At 40.5% G+C, this 24,674-nt stretch overlaps 1 protein-coding gene across 31 annotated transcripts in view; it reads right to left on the bottom strand.

The window, feature by feature from the left end:
• Positions 1–24,674, bottom strand: part of PTK2 (protein tyrosine kinase 2) — a gene marked incomplete at its 3' end in the record, with an annotated part of 202,501 nt that overhangs the window by 110,552 nt on the left and 67,275 nt on the right. For 5 of the 31 annotated variants that reach the window (XM_083516591.1, XM_083516596.1, XM_083516595.1 and 2 more), the window contains exon 1: positions 23,288–23,770. The exons of 21 other annotated variants lie outside the window; for them this stretch is intronic. In XM_083516591.1, coding sequence (XP_083372717.1) covers positions 23,288–23,390 — 103 coding nt within the window. In that variant the 5' untranslated portion in view covers positions 23,391–23,770. Of the gene's footprint in view, positions 1–23,287; positions 23,795–24,674 lie in introns of those variants that run through there. 5 more of the 31 variants (XM_083516569.1, XM_083516570.1, XM_083516580.1 and 2 more) reach the window with 2 other exon arrangements.

Here is a 24,674-nt window from a genome sequence, read left to right as displayed (position 1 = left end):
TTCATATAAATTTCAAGGCAATAATGAAATAAAATACCTAAAAATAGGCTTCAAAACAATTTAAAAACTAATCAAAGATGATTTAAAAAAAATACAAATATAAACACTCAAGGCAGAGACATATAATGCAAAATAAAAACCATTTCCTCCCCAGCCAGTTGGGAAAGCCTCTCAAAACAAAAACATCTTAATTGTTTCTGGAAGCTACAAATAGTGGGTGCCTGTCTTATGTCAAAAGGAGATGCTAGTTCATGTTCTCGAAGCTACCAGCATGAGTTTGACCAAACTGCAGGAGGCAGTGGAAGATAGAAGTGCCTGGCGTGCTCAGGTCCATGGGGTCATGAAGGGTCGGACACGACTAAACGACTAAACAACAGCAGTCCAAAAAAACATAGAATAATAGAATTGTAGAGCTGGGAGGGATCCCAAGGTTCACCTAGTCCAACCCCCTGCAAAGCAGGAATCTCAATGAAGGGATCCTTGTCAGAGGACCATCCAACTTCTGCTTAAAAACCTCTGAGGAAGAAAGAGTCCACCACATTCCAAGGGAGTCTGGTCCACTGTTGAACAGTTCTTGCTGTCAGAAAATTCTTCCTGGTGTTTAGCCGGAATCTCCTTTCTTGTAATTTGAATCCGTTGGTCCCACCCTCTGAAGCAGGAGAAAACAAGTTTGCTCCATCTTCCATGAGACAGCCCTCTACATATTTGAAGATGGCTATCATATCTACCCTCAGTCTCCTCTTTTCCCAGCTCCCTCAACCGTTCCTCCTAAATGCTTGGTTTCCAGACGCTTTATCATCTTGGTCGTTCTTCTCTGCACATGTTCCAGCTTGTCAATATCCTTCTTAAAGTGTAGTGAAGCCACATAGGTATTTTAGCAACTTCAAGGGCAGTCTCTCCTGGAGAATGCAGTCTCCAAATACCCTGGTATATATAATTTTAATGGAAGTCATATAAGAAATCACTAAAGAAACATATTGTACCAGGGAAACAACTTGCCACTCACATGCTTGTCAAGGGCATTAACAACTACACCCACCCCATGCCATTATGTACCTCTTCCTCCCAGTACTGAAGTCAGTATTCTTACTTAACAGAATTTACTGCTATATAATGCTTAATCACCAAAACCTCCATGTGATTTACAGTACCATCTCAGGCGTCTGATCTAAACCCTAAAACTGGGACAGTCTCATGATGTTGATACTAGCCAGGGTAATGCAACCCAGTATGCTAGCACAGCAAAAATATCAAAATTCAGTTGCCTGAGTTCAGGGGAGATTCCTCTGATAGCCTACCTTCAAACTCCCCTTACTAGATCAAGATAATGTGGGAAACATTAATTTTCAAATAAAAATATAATAAATAAATCTATCTGTTCATGTTAGGTGAGCATGCAAGTAAAATATTATACTATTTATTAGAAATGGTTAGAGTTTTGAGACTGAAATATCCAGCAGAAAAACAAAGATTATCAATCCTGTGCTTGTATCTGATATGAAAAATTGGGTTAGGATCCCCCCCCCCCACTTGGTTCTTTCATTTCAAAACCAGAATCAACCTTTCATTTTCTGGGCAATTAACTGATATTAAGTGGGTGGGTGCTGTTGTGGGTGGCATTGTGGTCTAAACCACTGAGCCTAGGGCTTGCCAATCGGAAGGTTGGTGGTTTGAATCCCCTCGACGGGGTGAGCTCCCATTGCGCTGTCCAGCTCCTGCCAACCTAGCAGTTCGAAAGCACATCAAAGTGCAAGTAGATAAATAGGTACCGCTCTGGCGGGAAGGTAAATGGCGTTTCCATGCGCTGCTCTGGTTTCGGTGTTCCGTTGCACCAAAAGTGGCTTAGTCATGCTGGCCACATGACCCAGAAAAACTGTCTGCAGACAAACGTCGGCTTCTTCGGCCAGTAAAGCGAGATGAGTGCCGCAACCCCAGAGTCGTTTGCAACTGGACTTAACTGTCAGAGGTCCTTTACCTTTAAGTTATTTTTATTTATTTATATTAGAAACTTCAGTCATGGCTCTTCTAACTTTTTCTAGTTGCCACATGGAAATTCCATCCTCACCAAACATCCTTCAAATATTATTAATCTTTCTTTTATAAAAGTAAAGGGACCCCTGACCATTAGGTCCAGTCATGACCAACTCTGAGGTTGCGGCGCTCATCTCGCTTTATTGACCGAGGGAGCCGGCGTACAGCTTCCGGGTCATTATCTACTTGCACTGGTGTGCTTTTGAACTGCTAGGTTGGCAGAAAACTGGGACAAAGGAACAGGAGCTCACCCCATCTCGCGGATTCAAACCGCCGACCTTCCAATCAGCAAGCCCAAGCCGCTCAGTGGTTTAGACCACAGCGCCACCCGCTGACTGGATTCATGCATAAACATGTACTAATGATTTCACAGATAGCTAACACTTAACTCCTCAAATTTACAATCAATCAGCATATCTCCAACTGCAGAGTCATAGAATCATAGAGTTGGAAGAGACCACAAGGGCCATCGAGTCCAACCCCCTGCCAAGCAGGAAACACCATCAGAGCACTCCTGACATATGGTTGTCAAGCCTCTGCTTAAAGACCTCCAAAGAAGGAGACTCCACCACACTCCTTGCAAGCAAATTCCACTGTCGAACAGCTCTTACTGTCAGGAAGTTCTTCCTAATGTTTAGGAATGTTTAATGCAGAGGAATCTCACAGACCAAGCATGGACAATTCTTTTTCACTGAGGTTAACCTAGTTTCTCCCATCATCTCCTATCATCTACAGAGCTATTCTAGCTGCTCCCCAAAGAGTTGGCACCAATTTCTATTTTCAGGTGATATTTGCTTCTAATCCTCCTCTGTTAAAGGATTAAGCACTTCTGATTTGTTAACAGTTTCTTTACCATTTCTTATAAGCCATCCATCTAAAAGTGATTCAGGTTTTCTTTTGATTTACATCTTCATACCGCCTTCTATGCATCTCATGTTGTGATAGCCTATTTCTGTTCTGATAGACAAAGCACCATTATAAGAACCACCCTGTGTTCAATCAATCAGCAGTGGCTGTGATCCAGAGAGGCGAATTATGGCTTGATAAGAAGAGAGGTGTGTTCGTGCACAGCAATGTCTAAAATCAAATGGATTGTCTAAATCCAGAAAAGTTTAAAATGTTTAATTTGGGGGTTCAGTATGGAGAACTTTTGAAAAGTAATAAACAAAAATGCCAGTTTGTGTGCCCCAATGTGATGCACTTGAGACTTTAATTTCATTTTTATTTGAACTAATATATGCTGCTATGTAGTCATTACAAAGGAACACACCATGAGAAACATAAAACTTTACAAAACTATTGTACTGATTTCTGTGGATGGAAACTGGTGGGGATAGGATGGTGAAACTGCAGACACACAGGTTCTAGCATCTAAACAGGTCAAAATTCCCATCAAGTCATGATGTCACGCAATATTTTTGGTGGACATTCCCTTCTGTAGGATCTTGCATCACAGGAAATGGGTGTTTCCTGCCTCAGAGGCTGCAAACACAATATACATTTAAAGCACATTTTCCCAACAAAAGAATCCTGGGAACTGTAATTTGTTGGTGGGGAGAATTTTAGCTCTGTGGGGCTAAACTACATTTTCCAGGATTCTTGAGAGTAGTGCTTTAAATGGACAGCATATACAATACTAGTTACTGAATTTTTCATTCCCCTACTTACACTGGCTATCTATATCCAACCAATTTTCTTGCCTTGCCATGTCAGGATGACAAAAAATATCATTTGTGCGTTATCAAGGCCCTTGCAGTGGCAGAAAGTGGCCATCAATTAGACAGCATGCAAACTGACAAAAGCGATAGCTTAATAAATAAGGATACAAATTATTACCACCGGTGCCTATTTGTCACATCTATTTCCAAGTGGCTTTAGGAACTGCAGGAATAAATATGCATGCTCATTTTAAGAAGTGCTTCTCTGCATGCAAAAGGAAAAAGGTCATAGCCCTTGGAAACCTTGTAAGTGGAGACTGTTGTTGTTGATCCCCTTTGTTAAAGAACTTCACTACATTTTCAAGTTTAAAAAAACCAAGCTGAAATCTTAACAGCTTATAATTAATATTTGAAAAGAAGATTTTAAACCTTTGAGAACTGGAAGAAAAATCAAACTATAGCTACAGAAAACAAAAATTGGGGGATTAAAGTAACACTACTTTTTCATACACATATTTGAAGACATTCTCTGAAAGACAGCAAACAGATTGCTGATGTAACTTGGTAAAAATGCCTTTTTAAATCCAAACACACATCAGACACTTAAAATAGAGGCTTGTATTTCAATTTAACCTATTTATAATCTTAGATCTTCACTGATAATCACGCATGCATGCAACGTCAGTAAGCAGCAGAAAAATACACAGTCACTCTGTACAGGAAAAACTCTGCCAAGTTTGAAGCATTACCACTGGCACAAGTGATGTTTCCTAGCACTTAAACCTGCATCCAGATTCTGAGTTCTAAATCTCCATTCAGCTGCTCAGCTTGCTTACTTTAATTAAGAAATAAAATTGCAAGTTTTTAGTGGTCTGGTTGCGGCCAGCCTATGATTTGGTCCATTGGAGCTAAGCATCAACTTCACATACTCCTTTCTCCCAATCTGATTACTTAGAAACATAGGCAACTGCCTTATACTGAATCAGACCACTGGTCCATCTAGCTGAGTATGGTCAACCCTGATAGGAAACAGTAGTAGATAGGTAGCCGTGTTGGTATGCCATAGTCAAAAAATAATAAAAAAATAATAATAATAAATAATAAAAAAAAACTGTAGGTGCTACTGGAAGGAATTTTTTTATCCTGATAGGAAAGCAGCTCTCCAAAAGTTTCAGGCAGTGGTAGTAACCAACCATGCCTAGAGAAAGCAGAAACTGAACCTGGGCGCTTCTGTAGGCAATGTAGATAGATGCTTTACCTCTGTGCTAGAGCCCTTTCCTTCATTTCATGATTTCTAATAACGTTGCTTGTCCGATTCAGATATTAATGCAAATAAGATATTAATGCAGAAAACTAGGAAGTACGACTAGGAATTACAGCAAACAGGTTTTGGCTGTGACATATGCACTGGGTGAGAGTCACACAATTTGTAGATATTTTACATTTGTATATTTACCTACATGGGCAAGACAAGACAAATTAAGAACACACACACTGTAATGGAGAAACTGACATTAGAACCATACACCACACACTTTAAAAATAGTCCACGGAGATGAACATGGTACAAAAAAATGCAACATTTCCTCCCCCCCATTTGTTCACTTTTTAAAAATATTGAATTCTTCAGAGATATCAAAGAGCAAACCCTATTTGAACAGTTAACACAAAGGGTCAGTAGGTAAGTGCTTTCAATATACCATGTCTTACAAATAACAAACAGAAAAACCTTCCAGTTAATCTATACAACATTTTCAAAAGCAAGCTGTTTTCAAGAGATAGGCAGGAGACAGAATTGGGATCCAAGATGACCTTAGCAGATTGAAGAACTGGCCCCAAAATAACACTATGAAACTTCAAGAAGGACAAACGTTGGTTTCTATGCTTCGTCAGAAAGCACCAGCTGCACAAATATAAGATGGGGGACGTTTGGTTTGTCTGTAGTACATGTAAAAGGAATGTAGGGGTCTTGGAGGACCACAAGCTTAACATGAGATAACAGTGTGATGCAGCAGCAAAAAACCGCTAATGCTATTCTAGGCTTCAACAGCAGAAGTATAGTGACCTGGGTAAGGGAAGTAATAGTCCTGCTCTGTTCTGCTTTGGTTAAACCACACCTGGAGTACTATGTCCAGTTCTGGGCACCACAATTTAAGAAGGATATTGACAAGCTGGAAAATGTACAAGCTGGGAAACCAAGATGATCAAGGGTCTGGAAACCAAGCCTTATAAGGAACGGTTGAAGGAGTTGGGTGTGTTAAGCCTGAAAAAGAGGAGAGATGATAGCCATCTTCAAATATTTAAAGGGCTCACATGGGAAAAGGAGGGCTCACGTGGGAAATGGAGCAAGCTTGTTTTCTCCTGCTCCAGAGGGTAGGACCTAAACCAATGGATTCAAGTTACAAGAAGGGAGATTCCAACTCAAGATCAAGAAGAACTTTCTGACAGTGAGAGCTGTTCAGCAGTGGAACGGACTCACATGGAAGGTGGTGGATTCTCCTTCAATTGGAGGTTTTTAAGCAGATGTTAGATAGAAAACTGCCATGGATGACTTAGCTGAGATTCCTGCATTGCAGGGGTTGGGCAAAAGGACCCTCAAAATCTCTTCCAACTCTCCAATTCTGTGATTCTACAATCATGCTATATTACTTCGCAAAGATCTAGCTTCACCAAGCATCCCACACAGTGCTTCCATCTAGGAGGACAATGCACCTTGGCCTTTCCCCTCTGATCAGAAATGTATGACTAAAGGATTGTCATTAATGAACACAGTCCCCACAGATCTATGGGGTCATTTCCAAATAGTGAGTTAGGAGACAACAAAGGGGAAACTATGACTAATAGTTTCTGAAAAGAACCACTAAGATAAGAGTGAATGATTCTGAAATGAGCTAGCTGTAACAGACCACAGTCTACATAAGTTACAGGCATGCTAATTCCTAACTCAGAGAAGGCTTCTATGCCTTTAATTCATTGTTAGCAATCAATTAAGGCAGTCTGATTCCTATCACAGTGGTGTCCCCTCTTACACAATCTGTCACAAACCATGAAATTTGGGGGCAGACAACAAGCAACCTAGTTCTCCTTGAATCTCAACACATTTTACTTGAACACTCCTTGATTTTTTAAAATACTAAAAAAAATTCACTGGTATGGCAATGGAAAGAGGTGTGACTCAGAAACGAATGATCGAGTCACGCTTCTAAAGAAATGCATTTCTACAATGCTACTGCAACAAGACAAAAAAATAATAATAATTCAGAATCCTTCCCTAAAAGACAAAGATGTTCAGTCTTGACTTCTCAGAAAGTGCCCTGTAATAGCCTCATAATACAATATTTCAAACAAATAACAACCTAAGAATGAGTTAAAATGATGGTCCATCATCAACACATGAGTAATGCCAACTATGATTGAAAGCCTCCCAAAAACCTATATAAATGCAAATAGATACCAAAAAACCCACTGAGAATTTTAAGAGGACACTGGAAAATCCAAAGCAGCACTATTGTACATATATGCACTATGGCTCCCTAAAACTGAAAAATCAAGTAATGGCACTACACTAGGGATCAGAAACCTGTGTTTCTAAACCACAATGAAGTCCTGAAAGCCCCAGCTAACACAGTGCTAAAAAGATTAATCAGCTAATGTTACTGAATGTACCCCAGAGCTTTCAAACACACGCACACAACACAAGCTAAAACGCTGTCCTTAAAATAAAAAAGGCATTTCCATGCACTGTTATTTAGAGTTAAAAAGCTCAAAATAAACCATCTAACAACTGTGTTTACAGAGATGACTTGGCCTGACTAGCAGGTTTTATGGAGCTATATATAGGGAAGAAGAGATCCCATTGGATTTTTCAGGTCAGGACTTAACTCTAGTGTCAGGATCTCTGGAATCTCATTATTTAATAGTCTCTCCCCTGCTCAACCCAATCCTTTTCAAATGTTCCCCATTACAAATGCAATCAGAAGATTTTTTATAATGTTACATAGGACATGCGCTCTCTTCTCTCTCCAGTGTTCATAACATTGCACTCTGGGGTTCACCAGTAATAATTCACCAAACAAGTAGAGGCAGACAATGGTGAGGGAATACCCGAAAGCTTATGCCAGTGGTTTTCAACCAGTGTGCCATGGCACCCTGGGTGCCTTGGATGATGGCCAGGGGTGCCACAGGCAACGCTGCCCTCTGTCCCTCTTTCCTTCCCTCCCTCGTGATACCCTCTCATGTCTCTGCCTCCCAAAGACTTGCACTGCTGTTTGTTGCAGCAGCCCTGACCACAAGCTCGGTTGGCCAAGGAGGAGGCACCCTCTTTGATGTGGGGCGTTCAGAGACCAGGAGCTGTGGCAGTGGCTGCTAAGAGGACTCCCAAGGAGAGGAGAGAGGAGGTGAGAGAACAGTCCACAAGGGAGGGTGTTTGCAAAAGGGTGAGAGGCTGACAGCTCTGCAGGCAAGTGGTGATAAAACTGGGCTCCTGAGCCCCACAGGAGTGCCGCAGAAAGAATGTAGTTGGTCAAGTGAGCCGTGGACTCAAAAAGGTTGAAAACCTCTGGCTTATGCCAGAAGACATGTGCTAGTGTTAAAGGTACCAGGAGCTTTTGTTGCAACAGACTAGCCCAGCTACCCCTCTGGAAATCATTCAAATCCTGTTCTCATTCTGAAAAGTCCACCGTTACAGTAACCACCTTGAATTCCCATGCACTGATTTCAGGCAGAGACCCCAGTTGCCTCCAATCACTAAAGGGAAGTGCAAGGTTGCCTGCCATTTTCCAACTCTTGAATAAAATTGGGAGAGCCTCACTGGTCATTAGCACACTTTTTCATATACTCACACAACGTAATATAATAGAGAAGGAAAACACCCAGCAGGAATGCTTCTTAAAATGATACATTTTAAGTCAAATGTTAGAACTTCATCATTAGGGATGGCAATTTTGCACTTGCACCAAACAGATATAATAAAGGAGATAAATAATGTTAATAAATATTGGCAAGTATCTAAGACACTACAGTTCAGTATTCAGACTGTATGCTCACACACAAAACAGATCGGCTTCAAACAGCTATCTTTTCCATACCTGAGATAAATATAAGCATAGGGACGTGCTAAAAAGATGAATATTCTGCATGTGTCAAGGGGAAATGAGTTCTAAGGAGGGCTGTTCAGCAATCACTTGTATTAATTGCTAGGTACTGCTTGCTGGCCATATATTTGTTCATTCTGCACCACAATATCTAAATCAAGCAAGATCTAGGCATATACCTTTCCTCACATTATGTTTTGTTAAAGGGCAACAAAAATATTGCATCTATTGTTCTGTCACTGTTTTTGGTTGTTGTTGTTTTTTGCCTTAACTTTATATCCTGAACAACAATGAAATCCAGGGGATGAGGGGAAGTATATAAAGGCTGAATGAATGAAAGTCATTCAGTATCACAGAGTGCCATTTCATCAAAAGCAGCCAACTATGGTTTGCACTTGCCCAACAGATCAGGATTAAACCATCTGCTTGCTGGGCAAGCACAAAGCATACTAGTTTCGCTAAAGTTAAGTAAAAATTATTTTGGATTTCTAGCTCATACCACCCTGCCTATGGCTCAGGGCGCACAACAGTTTTCACACACAACATAACCAAGATGAGAAAAATAAAACATGCTATTTAAAACCTACTATTGCAATTGCCCAACACCTTTCAACCAGACTAATTGAAATTTAACCTACACACAAGACCTTCAAGCAAAGTACATGGTCTCAGATTCAAGGAAATCTCTAGGAAAAAAGGTTCCACAGATGCAAAACAGCCACTAAAAACATCCACTTTGCATGTCATAAAGAAGTGTTTCTCAAACTTTTTTCTTTGGACTACGCTTTGAGAATAAAAATTTGCTTGTGCCATACTGAATTTTTTATTGATAAGAAATACATTGGAAAACAAAAAGAAACAATTCCCAGCAGTGCTTGATTTATAAACACAGAACACAGCTACTTTATGATACACACATCCAGAAAGTATAAAACAATGCAGCTGCGTAAGAACATTAACAATTTCCCAAATACAATTATAAATGAGCCTCTTACATATGTACCTTATGTATACAAACTCTATGAGAGGTGTGAGCTTGCTTTTGCTGGGTAATGTCATTTGCAGTGGTACCTCTGGATATGAACGGGATCCATTCTGGAGCCCCGTTCGCATCCAGAAGCAAACATAACTAGTGATGGCACGTCTGCGCACGCACGTGTCGCTTTTCGCTGCTTCTGCGCGTGACGTCATTTTGAGCGTCTGCACATGCGCGAGCTGCGAAACCCAGAAGTAACGCGCTCCATTACTTCCGGGTTGCCGCGGAGTGCAACTCAAACGAGCTCAACATGATGCATATTCAACCCAAGGTATGACTGTATATTAGGTTTAATTTGAGACAAACAAACATTCATCTCCTCATCAACACAAAGAAAACTCCCTTTTCTGATCTTTCATATTTGTCAGAGCTGAAAATCCCTGTGAATGTTACGACATGAAGAACTGTAGAAGAACTGCAATTCTGGGTCACAACTAGGATTGTCCTCAATATCACTTCATTCTTTTGCTCTCATTTTGAAAAGATATCCAACCATAATCTGCAAATAAAAATTATCTTTATATTATACTATACTGCACTGAAATGTTTAAATGCCTCTTTGATTGTCCTTGAATCTTCCCACCTGCCAGACTTTCCATCCCTCCTGCCATACCAGTGTGGTGCACCACACCCTTTGAGAACCACTTAAAGGTAATAAGAGAGTGTAAGAGACAAAGTTCTCCCTGAAGTATGTAAACCCCAAGCCATTCTATTTGTCTCCTTTTCTGCTTCATCATCCTTCAACATCTAAACAAGTGGGCTTGTGGAAAATAACATCTGGGAAGCAACGATTTCAATAGTATTCCTCACACATTATTCACCTAGATGGCTTTCAAGTGTATGAGAAGAAGGGATTAATGGTTGAATTAATTTAAATCATTAAAAGAGAAAAATAGAAGGCTGACCTTTTTAAAATAACATTCCCAGTTTCATAATTTATTTATCTCTTGCAGAAACTGCGAGTTAGTAGAATATATGACTAGCTAAAGAGAAACTTTACGTGTTTCTAGGAACATCAACCAAAACTTCTGGTCATACAGTCAACATGCCTTTCACACTACATAATTTATAATTGCTGAGGAGCAGAGAAGCATTGTGGAGTTCAATATTTTGCTCTGGCTATCTTTATACATATGTTTTTTTTCTTTACAAGACAGAAATGGTTTTAAGGAATTTCATAATAGCTTTTGCCATAAAAGAGAATGTCAAATCATACATAAATGAAGAACATGTACCATATTTTTCGCCCTATAGGATGCACCGTCCCATAAGGCGCACCTAGTTATTTGGGGGGGAAATAAAGGGGGGGAAATTATTTCCCCCCCAGGGGAAGCTTCCCCTGACCCCAGCCCCCAGAACAGGCAACTCTCCACAAGCCGTGGGAGCCCAGTGCCGGGCTCCCGCGCCTTGCGGAGAGCTGCGCCAAGTCTGGGTGCGCTGAGCTCAGCGTGCCCAGGCTTCAGCATGCAGGCAACTCTCCACAAGCCGTGGGAGGGGCTCCCACGGCTTGCGGACATCTGCGCTAAGCCTGGAGAGCGAGAGGGGTCGGTGTGCACCGACCCCTCTCGCTCTCCAGGCTTCAGCGAAAGCCTGCATTCACCCCATAGGACGCACACACATTTCCCCTTCATTTTTGGAGGGGAAAAAGTGCGTCCTATGGGGCGAAAAATACGGTAATTCGTACACAAAGTTATCTAGCCCTGGGATAGCCAATGCGGGTGCCTTCCAGATGTTCAAGACGACAGCACACATCCTAACCAATGATCAGGGATGATGGAAGTTGAAGCCCATGGTGGAAATTGAGGGCACCATGTTGCCTATCCCTGATCTAACCAATGATTAAAATACTGTATAATTCAACCACACAAGCTTCACTTACAATATTGTTCTTATCCAATAATTAAGATGGGGTGGCTGACCATCAGATAGGACTAAAAAGCAGTAAATCCTAACACAATTCAAAGATGCACCCACATGGGAAAGGAACAACAACAAAAGAGTTCTGAATATATAGGCTTTCATGTTCCCTTGTTGGCATGGCTACCTCTACGATTGTTCCCATGTTAGTCTGAAACCACATACAGAATTCCACCCGTGCAGATGGTCCCAACAGCATCATCTACCAAATACATAAGCAATGCCCTTCTTGAACTGGCAGGGCACGGCTACTGTGGAATGTGAACAAAGTGTGTGCAAACCTGTGTATATTACTTAAGTGGCATGGCAGCAAGTGCAAAGGCAGTCCATAGGGTTGTATTTTTCATACATGATTTTTGAACAGCATTTATTATACACAGTTCCCATTAATTTCTGCGGGTATTTTTGAGTACTTTATGGATTGCGCTTTGTGTCACCAAATCTGTGTCACCAAATCTGAGAAAAACTGCCTCTTATAAAGAAAAAAAACTCCAACTTAAAATGGAGGAAGGTTGGAAAAGGTAATTTAATCCTGAATTTACAGTTCCTGAGCAGGCACATGGCATTAAGTTTTAGTTTGGACAAAACTGTTGCTTAGGTCTCATAAGAACTGTAGCCTATAATTTGGAGCACAAGGAATGAGAAACTTTATTGTTGTTTTAAGGACAACAGATGCTCACAAAGCCTATTTTACATGCCATTGATAAGTTTAAACAACTACTGGGGATGTCCTTAGACAAGAGCTTTAATTGAGTAACAACTGGAGAATATTGTGAAAATAAAATGTCACTTGGTCATAATGCTATATGATAAACTCAGATGGGCCTCTGATGGCCTTGAGATTTATTTCAAAATGTGTAATCCATTTATATAAGTAGCTACCTCTAGAGTTTACCAAATGCTGTGTAAACCAAGACGGAACTGAAAGAATTTTGCCCATTATGCTTTCTGCCATTAATCTCCAGTTTTAATATAACAATTCTATTCGTTTGTTCTGTCAATTGGTTATTATTTTAGGCCCAAGAAGAAAAATATACAAAGCAGTTAAGAAATCTATTTTTATAAGTTCACAGGTACTTAAAACAACTTGCTCTATACCAGATTTATTGAAATCTTTTCCATTCTGCCTGACACATTTCTAAACCAAGCACTCAAGGTAGTGAATATTCAAAGAATAATAAATCAATAATTAAACAATTAAAAACAAAAAACACAGAAACAGCATGCAAATAGTTAACACCTGAGTAAGCTTAAAATACCAAGGGTGTGTGTGGTTTTTTTGGGGCGGGGGGACTTCAATATCTGCCTCAAGGTTTTCATGAGTTTTAACAGAAACTAAAGTGGTGCTCAGATGCTAAAGTGTCTAATTTAGCCCCTACCCTAAAGATACCAAACTATGTTTGAGAAAGGTCAAATGGACAATAGTGACACCTAGGGCCATCCTGCTTGTTCTAAATACTCCCAGACAACAAGCAAAGAAGTCTGGACATGCAAAAACTTTATCTTATATTTATCCTGAAAATCTGTGCCTGAAAACTGAAGTTAGGTCAATAACTTCTGAACAATAACAAATATTTTTAAGTATTCTATTATAACACTAAGAGTCAATATTTTCAACTCTAGAAGCAAGCATTGCACTCCCAAAGGTGTTGAACTCCAAATCCCATCAGCCCCAGCCACCAAGACCAATGATCAGGGCTGATGAGTGTTGTAATCTATGAAGTTGGTGGCAACGGCCACAGTCCCTTGCAGTTCCCACAACACAGGGCTGTAAAGCTGAATGATTCACTAACAAGTCCAAGCTATTGGTAACTCACTTCACTTTAAAACAGGGATAGGGAACTTGGGGGACTTCCAGTTTTGGTTTGACTCCAAATCCCATCAGCCCTAGCCAACATACCCAATGGTCAGGGACAAAGGGAATTACTATCAATGTCAAAATGTCAAAATGTTTATTCGGCTTTACGCCCATCATAAAGCACAACACACAAAACAAATCAAATAAAACAGCGGTCTCGTACAAGCCACAAGTAATATACGGTAATACAATTCACAGCTCGCAAGGACAAATATTGGCAAATCAAAACAAAAAATTTAAGATTTAAGTTAAAAATTTAGGCACTACGCTAAAATCAATGTCTGATGTCAATATCAAAAATTCTTATAACTATCAATAATCAGCTAACATTCCATTCCGTCTCTTGTACGAGAGGACGGCTGTTAGGAATTTAGCAACCTGTAGAGTAATATAAGGATCTACATCTTGAAGAACCCAGGCAAGCTGTAGGTCTACTGGTTTGTCAGCCATAGGCTGGATTATGGAGTTTAGTATACTAGCACGAGCTGAACTGTACATAGGGCAGATAAACATAACATGATGTAAAGATTCAGATGTTTTCATTTCACAAGCACACATTGAAGGGACTTGGCCCTTAGTGAATCTATGTCTCAGCACGTTTGTTGGAAAAACATTGAACCTGGCTCTAATGAAGGCATATCGGTGAGATGCGGCTATAAGCGATGTTAAGTAGGACGGAGCACGATAGATAGGGGTTATGCCGAGATTTAACGGCGAGCAGGCTCCACCACCAGCTAAGAAATTTTGGTATAGCTCCACATCATCCAGCCTTTGATTTATACACCTTTTTGCCGCGTTTAGATCCAGTTTGAGCAATTCCGTGGGCGAGATCTAATAGGACAGCAATTTGGCATGGATTTTTCCTGACCACAAATTTGTGAAGTCATCCCGCCACATGCTTTGAATGAGATAGTGGTTCGGGAGTTTATGCCATAGGGATATCCAATAAATCAAAACTCTCCTCCATAAAACTAACTCCACTGAGGGGATCTTCATTTCTAAGCGAATAGCCGCATTACTTACGCATGTTGGTAGTTTTAAAAGTCGGCGTAAGAATTGGCTTTGAAGCGACTCTAAAGGTGAGAGGTTTGCAAAGGCAGCCCATAAAGGTGCAGCATAGGCCATTGTGGCCATCACTTTGATGCTATACACTTTCAAGGCCGCAGGGATGAATAAGGCCCCCTCAGAGTAGAAAAAACGGAGGAGGGAGTGTGATAGGCCTTTTGTCTTGTTTTGAAGAAGGAATTACTATCCAGAAACTACCGTACTGGGAAAGCAAAAGGTTCCCTATCACTGCCACTGAGATTTACTGGTTGCATAGCAATAAAAACAGCTCAAAGTAAAGAAAAACTTACATATTTTCTGCTGCTACCTCTGTAGATGTAATTGTTGAAATATTCCATAGCTTAACACCTTTTAAATGAAAATTGGGTTGCCTTTTGTATTAACCCAAGAGCACTGGTGATTGGACTTCATGATGGGTGCAAGCAACAAACTGAAGGAAAAAATGCTTTGGGGTAGCAAGTGTGCTGATATTTTACAGTCCTGATCATCATTCCTCTGTATTCCTATCAATCTTGTACTCTTATGAAATCCTGTCCATATTGTACCTGGAAGCAACTCACTTGCTTTCATCCAGTGTCAACTACTCTGCACAGGAGTTTGGCCACAAGCAGTCTTTGCTTAGGACCGAAGTTGATGTCCAAACTATGTGGACTGATAGGCAGGGGATAGTTCATAGATTGCCCTGCCTTCCAGAGATGAACAAATTTAATGGCCTTTGAAAAAGTCCCTTTCAACCAAATGATTCTATAAAGCTGAAGACAAATGAGGCACACAGACTAGATGCAAGTAGGCACAATACTAAGAGATAAAGATAGATTGTTTCCCACTATAACAACAAGACTTCGACAAATGGAAGAAATTAGATGAGCAGACGGAGGCAAATGTAACTCTGTGAAAACCGCTTATTCTGATCACATTAATCCCACCAATACAAGCAGCACATCCCATCCAGCTGGCTTCATGGATTCTGTTCATTAGAAAAGATTACATGAAAAAGTGCACTTTTGCTTTTTAAAGACATTAGTTGTCTAAACATTAGAACAGAAACTGAGTTGCATGAACAGAGTGGGGGAAACCCACGCAACTGAATATAAAAGAAACTGAGCAATTTTTGCAATTTTTATATTGTAATTCTACAGTTTTGTTACATCACTTTCTTACATTTATCACAAGTTAAAGTGAACAGTCATGATTTCAAATAAGGCTTTTAAACCTAACATTATTTTAAAACATTCTCTCTCTATTTTTGTCTGCCACCTAATTAGGCTAATCTTATTCCACTTGCAAAATATATCTTGCTATCTATCTTAAGACTGTTATAAAGCTGTAGGCCTTCCATGTCACACTATTTTTCTCCCATCTGTTCCCCTCTCATTTTGCTAGGAATCTAGCTGGCCTCACAAAGCTTTCTGCTTGCTTTTTTAACATATTAGTTGGTCAGTCTCCTCCATAATAGTGTCAGCATTTTTTGGCCTTCCCCCATTTCCCAAATTCGTACAATTTCTTGAAGCACTTCATCCTTTTTCTGCTTTACTGGGGGGCTGTGATCATCAGTATTAGTTTACAGGAATTTTGTACTAATCTTCCAACAACAAATGTATTGGTTCATGGCAAAAAAGAAGTTCATGACAGCCTTTATTCTTCCAAGCTTCCCCTGCTGAGCTTCCGCTGTATTAAAATAGAGAATATTACTTTCCTAGCTTATCTTGCTTAGATACTGAACAGCTTGTTATAGGCTCTTACTTTTCAGCCTCAGTGTTTAAACTTGCACGGCTGTCTTTTTCACTTGTCCAAGGTATGTGCATGTGTGCAAGCCCATTCCTGTTTCCAGTGATTGATATTCCCTAGTCCTGCACCTCTACTCTGCCCATTGCTTCGTTAAATCCAGTAAGTTTTCCCATTTATTCTGAGGAACTAGAACTCAATTCCTTTAAAAGTAAGCTCTTCCTAAACCATAGGGGTTCTCCCAAAAGAAGGGGGACCCTGTCCATTTAAATGCTCAGCATCTACACATATAAGACATCCACTACTGTTATAATTCCAAACCAATGAGTGGCTCTTGTTCCGCATTAGGACTACCTAGAACTTGGCAGTTAATAGTTAATATTGATAGGTATTCCATATAATGTTCAATTATCAAATGCTTGCTTGCTTGCTCAAAAACTTAGGGTGACAGTAGCTCAGGCAGAATGCAGCTTCTCACTGGCCCCTTGTATACAGCCTAACACAGTGAAGCATGTTCAGCCCCTGAACATGAAAATATGCAAATCTTTTAAATATGCATAAAAAATCCTGGCCAGAGTTGATGAAAGCTGTAGTCCAAAATATCAGGATAGCACCAGAAAACCAGAGAAGGGTGGCATGAAAGTGCAGCCCCCAGCAAAGACTTCATACCAGTGAAAACTCATTAATGGTGCTAGGGAGGTTGGTTATGGCACTGGTCAACTTTTCTGAAATCCAACTGTTGCTCGACCCCTTGAATACATAAATAGATCAGGAGTGAATTATGGGGCTGTCACTCCAGGATAATGATTGTGTAAATTAGAGCATCAGAACCACATTGAAGCATTTACTTATTTTAATGGAAGCGGCAGGTGCCAAAATAACAGTGGGAAGAATGATGCACTTAGTCTACAATATTCTTATTTTGAAAGAATGTATTACCTTCAAGTCTGAGAACTAAATGATTGTTCATTAAAAAATTAATACATATTTTGACTAGTATTGGTTAATTTCTACTGCTACATTCTCTGCAACAGCTTTTGCCATCATGTTTTCCAATTTACTCTTGAGCATTGAATGACCATAAATTATTTATGTTTTAGTTGGTTCGTATCATCACAGCAAACCAGCCTGGCATCACATTAAAAATTCCCTCGAGGGAGCTTCACCTCTCCAAGTAGTCAAAAAGAGCTCACCCTGATTTCCAAAAGCAATGCAGAAAGCAGTTTATTGGAAAGGTAAACCCCTACTCATTAAATCCCTCCTAAATCTATTCAGATTTGACTGAAATATTTTCATTATAAAGTAATTCCACAAGCATTCTATACATAAAGGTGGTTTGTATGTAGAAGTCGGTTCATTTATTCCAGACATGAAAAGGCCAACAGAGAAAGAAAGCTTTAGATGCTGCACAGATTATGTTCTTGGGTTTCTTGGGTTCTCAGATATGCAAGCATGTAATGCAATAAAACACTACACTCACAAACATCTCAAAAGACTTTCAGGTCATCTCTTACGTGGGATCATCTCTTCAGGATGATTTCTATAGCACTTTTCAAAAGTAGATTACAATAGTTCTCTCTTATCCCTGAAATAGCTGTATAAGTGATTCCATTTTACATAAGTGAAAAGTGAGATTTAAAAGAAGCTAGCATGCTGAGAGACACTTAACAACTTCATTGCTTATCAAGTATTTGAACCTGCATCTTTCACAGGTCCAAGTCAGTTATAACCACCATCAGGAACTAATATAAGGCACTCTACTCTGAACACAATAAGTAAATCAAAAAGGTGTCTTGATTCCAGAGCAGCTCTCAACAGAAAAAGGCTGCTTTAGTGTGAAGTTGCATGAGGCTATACTGGTGTGAAAAAGTTGAATTTGGCAACACTGTCGTGGTTATTTTGTACAGAAAAGGAAGGATTGCTTAGCCGATTATAGCAACAATGTACCAGCCACATAAGCCCCAGAGTACTAATTACAATCAGGTTACTGAGAAGATAGTAGCTTTTCCGTTTTTAAAAGCAAGAGAGAAAGTGAGAAGAATTGTACAGAGTCCCTGAATTCACACAGGGTTCTTTTCAAGAAGGAGAAATGCCACTGTCAACACGAAGAAGATAAAGATAAGCAGATTTTCAAACAATGTTTCCTAGGCAGTAGCTGACACACATAACTGTATGGTCTGTGGCACGTAGTGACAGGAGATGGTTAATAGCATACTTAATTTTACAACAGTTAAGAATGTTATTATTCAAATTTGTTATTGTTTTACTACCTTGCTTCCATATGCAGCTATTTAACAATCTTTATTATCGGAGCTGGCCAGATCCAGTTTTGTTCCCTAAGGTTAAGCCCACAAGCACTGCATGCATATTTATCAGATAAAGACTAGTCGCTATTCAATTGCAAATAAGAAACTCTCACTGCATCTTCTCTCTGGGGAACACTGAAAACAGACTATTTGAGAAATGATTACCACACAAACACACACACACACACACACACACACACACACACGACCTTTAAAATAGTTATTTGTCTCCTGTGTTGATATGTGCTTCGCAGATGCTCAATGCAATATATTTGCTGTAGTATATTCTTGTCTAAGTCAGTTTATGCCATAATAAACCAGTAAGGGATTATCTGCAGGTTTTACTCCAAGTTAGTCATTGACATGCTTTTGAATTGCTAGGTTGGCAGGAGCAGGGACCGAGCAACGGGAGCTCACCCCGCCGCAGGGATTCGAACCTCCAACCTTCTGATCGGCAAGTCCTAGGCTCTGTGGTTTAACCCACAGCGCCACCCGCGTCTACCCACATCCAAATGCAACTCCCATCAGACACAGCCAGCATGGCCAATGGCCAGGAATGATGTGAGTTGCAATCCAGAAGCATCCATCCACAAGGCATCTCTTTGGCCACCACTGCTCTGTAAGTTACCAGAAATTTAAAAATATCCCTTCATCAATACACCTCTATTGTAAAGTTAGGAAAGATTCAGAAAAGGGAAACAAAATATCTAGGGTCTGAGCAGTCCCCCTATGCAGAAAGGTCATAGCATTTGGTGCTTTTTAGTTTGAAAAAGAGGCAAGAAACATGCTAGGAATGGTTTGGAGAAAGGGTTTCAGGGGAGGTTCTCCCCACCCCCTCTCTCATAACACACAATTCACAGTAACTTAATGAAACTACATGCTTCAGTGAAACTACACACTTCAGGACAGCCCAAAGGAAACAGTTCTTCACACAATGTACAGTTAAACACTGGAATTTACTCCCACAAGATGCAGTAATGGCCACAAACTTGGGACAGCTTTAAAAGGCATTTGGACAAATTCATGAAGCATAAGGCTAGGAATGGATACTAGTCATGATGACTAATACCATAAGGGAACATAAGTGGGCAAGTGCTCTTGCCCTCATATCTTGCTGGTGGACTTTCCAAAGGCATCTGTTTGGCCAATGGGGAAACATAATGATGGAGTAGAGAACCCTTTGATCTGATCCAGTTCTTATGTTCACTTGTCTACATTTTGGATGGAAGGGAAGTGAGAGGCAGAATGACTGCCTAAGGGGGGGGGGGAATGAAGACCATGAACTCTGACATGTTACTAACACATGTGAATCCAACCTTAACCATTCAAAGGCCAAGGACACATTTCTACTTTCAAAGGTGGGGAACTGGAGTTTAGCCACAGGAACAAGGCAGCAAGAATGACCCTGAGGAAATATATGAAAGGAGGTACACTGCACCAGTTCTCGTGAAGAGGAATTGGGAAACAAACAGCTCTAGGCCAGAAGAACAACCTCTAACACATCAGCTGAGCTCCCCCAGTTCTGGTTCCACCCTTCCAAACCTCCATTTACTTGTCTCCAAACACTTGCCATGCTCTCCGTGACAAGTGTGCAATTGCCCACTGGTGGGAGTAATGAGCAACAGACCTTCTTCCTACTTTGAAGCAGAGAAGTGACTTAGGCTCGTCCTGGATTAATTCCCACCCTCTTCCCCAGGTCAAAGGTTCAGAGGAAAGCTCTGAGCCCCATTACCCAGTAATTGCTGAAACTTTCACTCTCCTTGCCCAGTCTTTTCTGCATGTGAGAGAACTGGGGAAAGGAAACCTTTTCAACCGCTGCTCAATGTTAGAGCTCAGAGCCCCAGCACTGTGCACTGCCTAAAGCCTGCAATTTTCACCACCTATCTTTCTCTCAGGTAACAGAAAGGGGGGGGGGGTCAAACTGAATCTGGAATGCTTCTTATCTACCTTCCCCTCCAGTAAGTTTAGGGGGAATTCTTGGCTGTTGGGCAAAAGTGCTTGCCTCCAGCCAACTGGAAACAAGCTGGTGGCCATAAATTTTTGTTTGACTAGCAATAGCAATCAAAATATGTAGATCCCTGCCCAACATATTGTAGAGAGGTAAAAATTGCCCAATAAATACTTCCAGGCACACTGAAGTAGAAAATCTAATTTTCTTCTTATTTATAAGACGTCAGCAGGTGTACGGAGTCATAAGGTATGTCTAGATCCACAAACATGGATAGTAAGGAGTAACTGGATGTCAGCTGAACAGTGTATCAATTAAAGGATGGGTAAGACACATGGAGAGTTCAAACGGAGAGCTTGTATGTGTGTATGTCATCCCATCCCCCTCCCCAAGACATACATTGTCCAGCAACAGCTGGACAGAATGGCTTGAAGTTAACCATGTCCATGGCTTCAATTATAAAGTTGAGTAACAGTTATAAAGTTACTCTGAAATGAGATCACAATGATAGTAAAGAATAGGACTACTTATGTGTATTCTTCTCAACTTAAACAGTGTCTAGGTACATCAATACACTCTGGCTTCAGGGTATCTGATTTCTATAACTTGCAAAGTGCCTGTGAGAGTTATGTAACTCTAAGTATCCTATGGCTTCCTGGATATTATCCCTGAAGTATCCAGTACTGATAAAATTTAGGAGGTTTGATATTAAACTAGACATCACAGACATGAAGAGCAGCATCTTTACCCTTGAGCTTTATTCAACAGATGAGGAATATAAAAGCAGCTAAGGGACTAACTCCTCTGTAATCTAACTGAATAGCCCTACATTCTAATGTAAGTCTGACACAAGGTTCCAAGTTTATCCTTTATGTGAAGCTATTTTTAAAAAATCTCATCAAAAATACATGTAGCATTAATTTTATATAAGCGAACAGCATTCAGTGCATTTGTGATTTCAAAATAGGAAAGTTGCCATTGCCTTATTTAACTTAGCAAATATGCCCTTCATAAAACAGGAAATATTGAGTTGGGATCCAAAAGTAACAGAAATGCTGTGCTTCACTTTACATTTACAGCTCACCAAGATAAAGGTGCACATAGCCGGGGGATTCTAAAGAAAATTCCAAGGAAATGCATTGCACATATGCAGAGGAAACTATTCAAGAATTCTGGACTTATATTTCACTGGGAAGAAGGTTTCACAACTAGTTTGGAGATAACTATCTAAGAAGCTGCCATATATACTGTCCAATCAGTGGTTCATCTAACCCAACATGGCACCCTCCACCTGTCGTTGGGCTCCGAACTCTCATAAACACTGACTATGCTGGCTGAGGCTGATGGGAATCCCCAACAACCAGAGGAGGATGGCTACCCCGATATAATAAAACAATCTGCTACCCATGAGAGCAGGTGTGGTCTAGGACTCAGGAGGCCTGGATTCAAATCTCTCATAAAAATCATTCTTCACAACACCCTTGTGAGATAAAGGGGAGGTGGGAAAGGAGAATATATGCAACTCCTTTGAGGAAAAAGAGGGTAAGTAAGACACATTGACTGGCAATGGAAAACCAAGTTCTCAGATAGCTGTCTCTCAGATCTGCTATCCAAGAATCTTGGACAGGAGATGTCAGAGGTTAAAACCAGACTCAGTGCTCCACCATAAGCTATGGCACAGCTGACAACTCATAATGTGACAGCAGATTAAAAACCTTCCTTCACAGAGTAGCGGTCACGAACTGCCTCCGGTCATGTAATGAACTGAGCATTGCAATACTCCAGCTACCCTTTGGCAGGGAGCAGGGTAATGGTTGGCTCATAGCCCAGCTGGATACTATAGGTGACCTGTTCAGGTGAATCACTACCACCATAAAGAAAGAGGTCATCTTGCACTACTTTTCATTACAAAATTAAACCTTTATGTGGGGGGAGGGCTATTTTGTCCTTTATAATTTTACCTTAAAATGTACAGTACAGGCACCCGGACCTTACATGACAGTGCACTAAAGGGCAAGGGTGCAAATAATGCTGCTGCCTTTAAAACCCACTAAAAATACACCCAGTAGGGAGAGTTCTATACTTGGAACTCGTTTATTGCTCAACCTGAATTTCAAGTCAGATCCTGTCTGATTGTGCCAGCTATAAAGCACTTCCCTGTCACGTTTACCACAGCTTTTAAAAAGGTAACCAATGCAGTAGTTCTGCATAAAAATTCTATCCTGTTCACACTCATCAAATTTCCACCCTGTTTTGGCCACCGAAATTAGTCATAATTTGCAGAATCTATCCTGAAAAATAATGAATAACATTTGATAAAAGATTTAAATAATAATTTTAAAAAATGCAGGCAACTGAGGTAGATGAATTCTCCATTTCAAATAGATCATCAAAACTGAAAAGTACTGACTATTCAAAACCAATAATGCTCATACCATTTGTTTCCCTGCCTTTAGAGGGTAAAATGTTTATGGTTGTCAGGTAAAACACCACAGCTGACTGCTTCCACATCAAAATTACATGGGCAGAATAGAGCCACTGTGTTTTCAATTTCATGCCAGTCCTTCTCTCCCAACCAACTTATTTCCCCCTTTTATTTTGATGCATGAATCAAAAGTCAGAAAATATATAATATTTAAGTTTGGTGTACCTTTAGCCCAGCATATTGGGAATGGACTACAGCCGCTTTTCTCCATATAGATGACACCTGCTTGTTTCGGGGCCTGTTGCCCTGCCAATTCCAAGAACAACATACACACAATCGTATAGAGATCACGCCAGGCTCCAGCATACAATGTTCCAATTCAGGTCTCCAGTAGTATTTGCTCCCGCAGGGGGGCTGGGAAGCCAGCCGCTTGAGCGCAGTCACAAGCAGGAAAAATCAACTACTAACCCTCCTTACATTTAGCGTCTTTCAGGTTTGGCTGCAAAGGTAGAAGCAAGAAAAGACCCACCTCCACACCACCCCATTCCTTAGTGCTGCTCGAGTAATATATTCCGACAGCGTGAAGAATGCATTTCAGTTTCGGAGTCTTCGCATGCCTCAACAATTTAAAGCACAGATCATCCTTTTCCCTGGACAAGCTACCAAACAGAATGCAACCAGCCAGCAATGTGACTGTGTGCGTCTGTATTCCTAGATTCATTCAGGAGAGGCGGAGGAGGAAGGGAGGGAGAGGGGAGGGAGGGGAGGCGATTAGCAACAACCTTATTAATATGCTAATCTCACCCTTCTGTTCAGTTCAGCCAGCAGACTCCTGTTTACTAAACTGACAGCAGATTCTAAAACTGACTAAGCTGCAAATCAAGCCTGACCCAGGTCATAGCTGTAGATCCGCTCCTGCAACCAGTTTAGCTTTAAATCCATGCCTCTGGCATCGTACCTACCAACACTGACATTTGATTTTAAATAACTATTCTGATGAAACAAGAATAATTGGGGGAGGGGGAGGGGGAGGGAGGAGCTGCACTAAACAATGAGACGTAGCCTCTAATCATCTTTCATTTAAAGACAACCCAATTACAAACTTCATACTTTCTAAGTACTGTAAAGTGTTCTGAAATATTCTCATAATTTATCTGCAAGAAAGGATTACTAGAAAAATGGAAAAGATACCTCAAAACACACATAGACATGCACACACAATGGAAGAAAAAAGGTGACCCAAATTATACACCAAGTATGGCCATTGTTTAAAACGTCTTGAAGCTAGCATTCAGCAAAGGTCAATACATACGGGTGTTCTGTGCATATTATACTCCAACCACAAAAGGTTAACTGAAAACAGATTCTGTTTCCTTCAGCACACACAGGCACACAGAATATCAATGATAAACTGGCTATTTATACATACACACATTGCAGCAAACAACACAGAACGTGGTATATACATTTTGCCTCTTCCACTCACACAGTGACACACATACCAAGAAAGTGTTTTAGCAACTGCTGGATTTAAACAGCTTTGTTTACTAGCCAAATGCATTCTCCCACAATGTGCCTGGGCTCATGAGTCCCTCCCAGAATGTGAAAATGC

Source organism: Podarcis liolepis (genome assembly GCF_965112155.1).
Source record: "Podarcis liolepis genome assembly, chromosome: 8".
Taxonomy (NCBI): Eukaryota; Metazoa; Chordata; class Lepidosauria; order Squamata; family Lacertidae; genus Podarcis; species Podarcis liolepis.
This window is presented reverse-complemented; position numbering and strand designations above follow the sequence as displayed.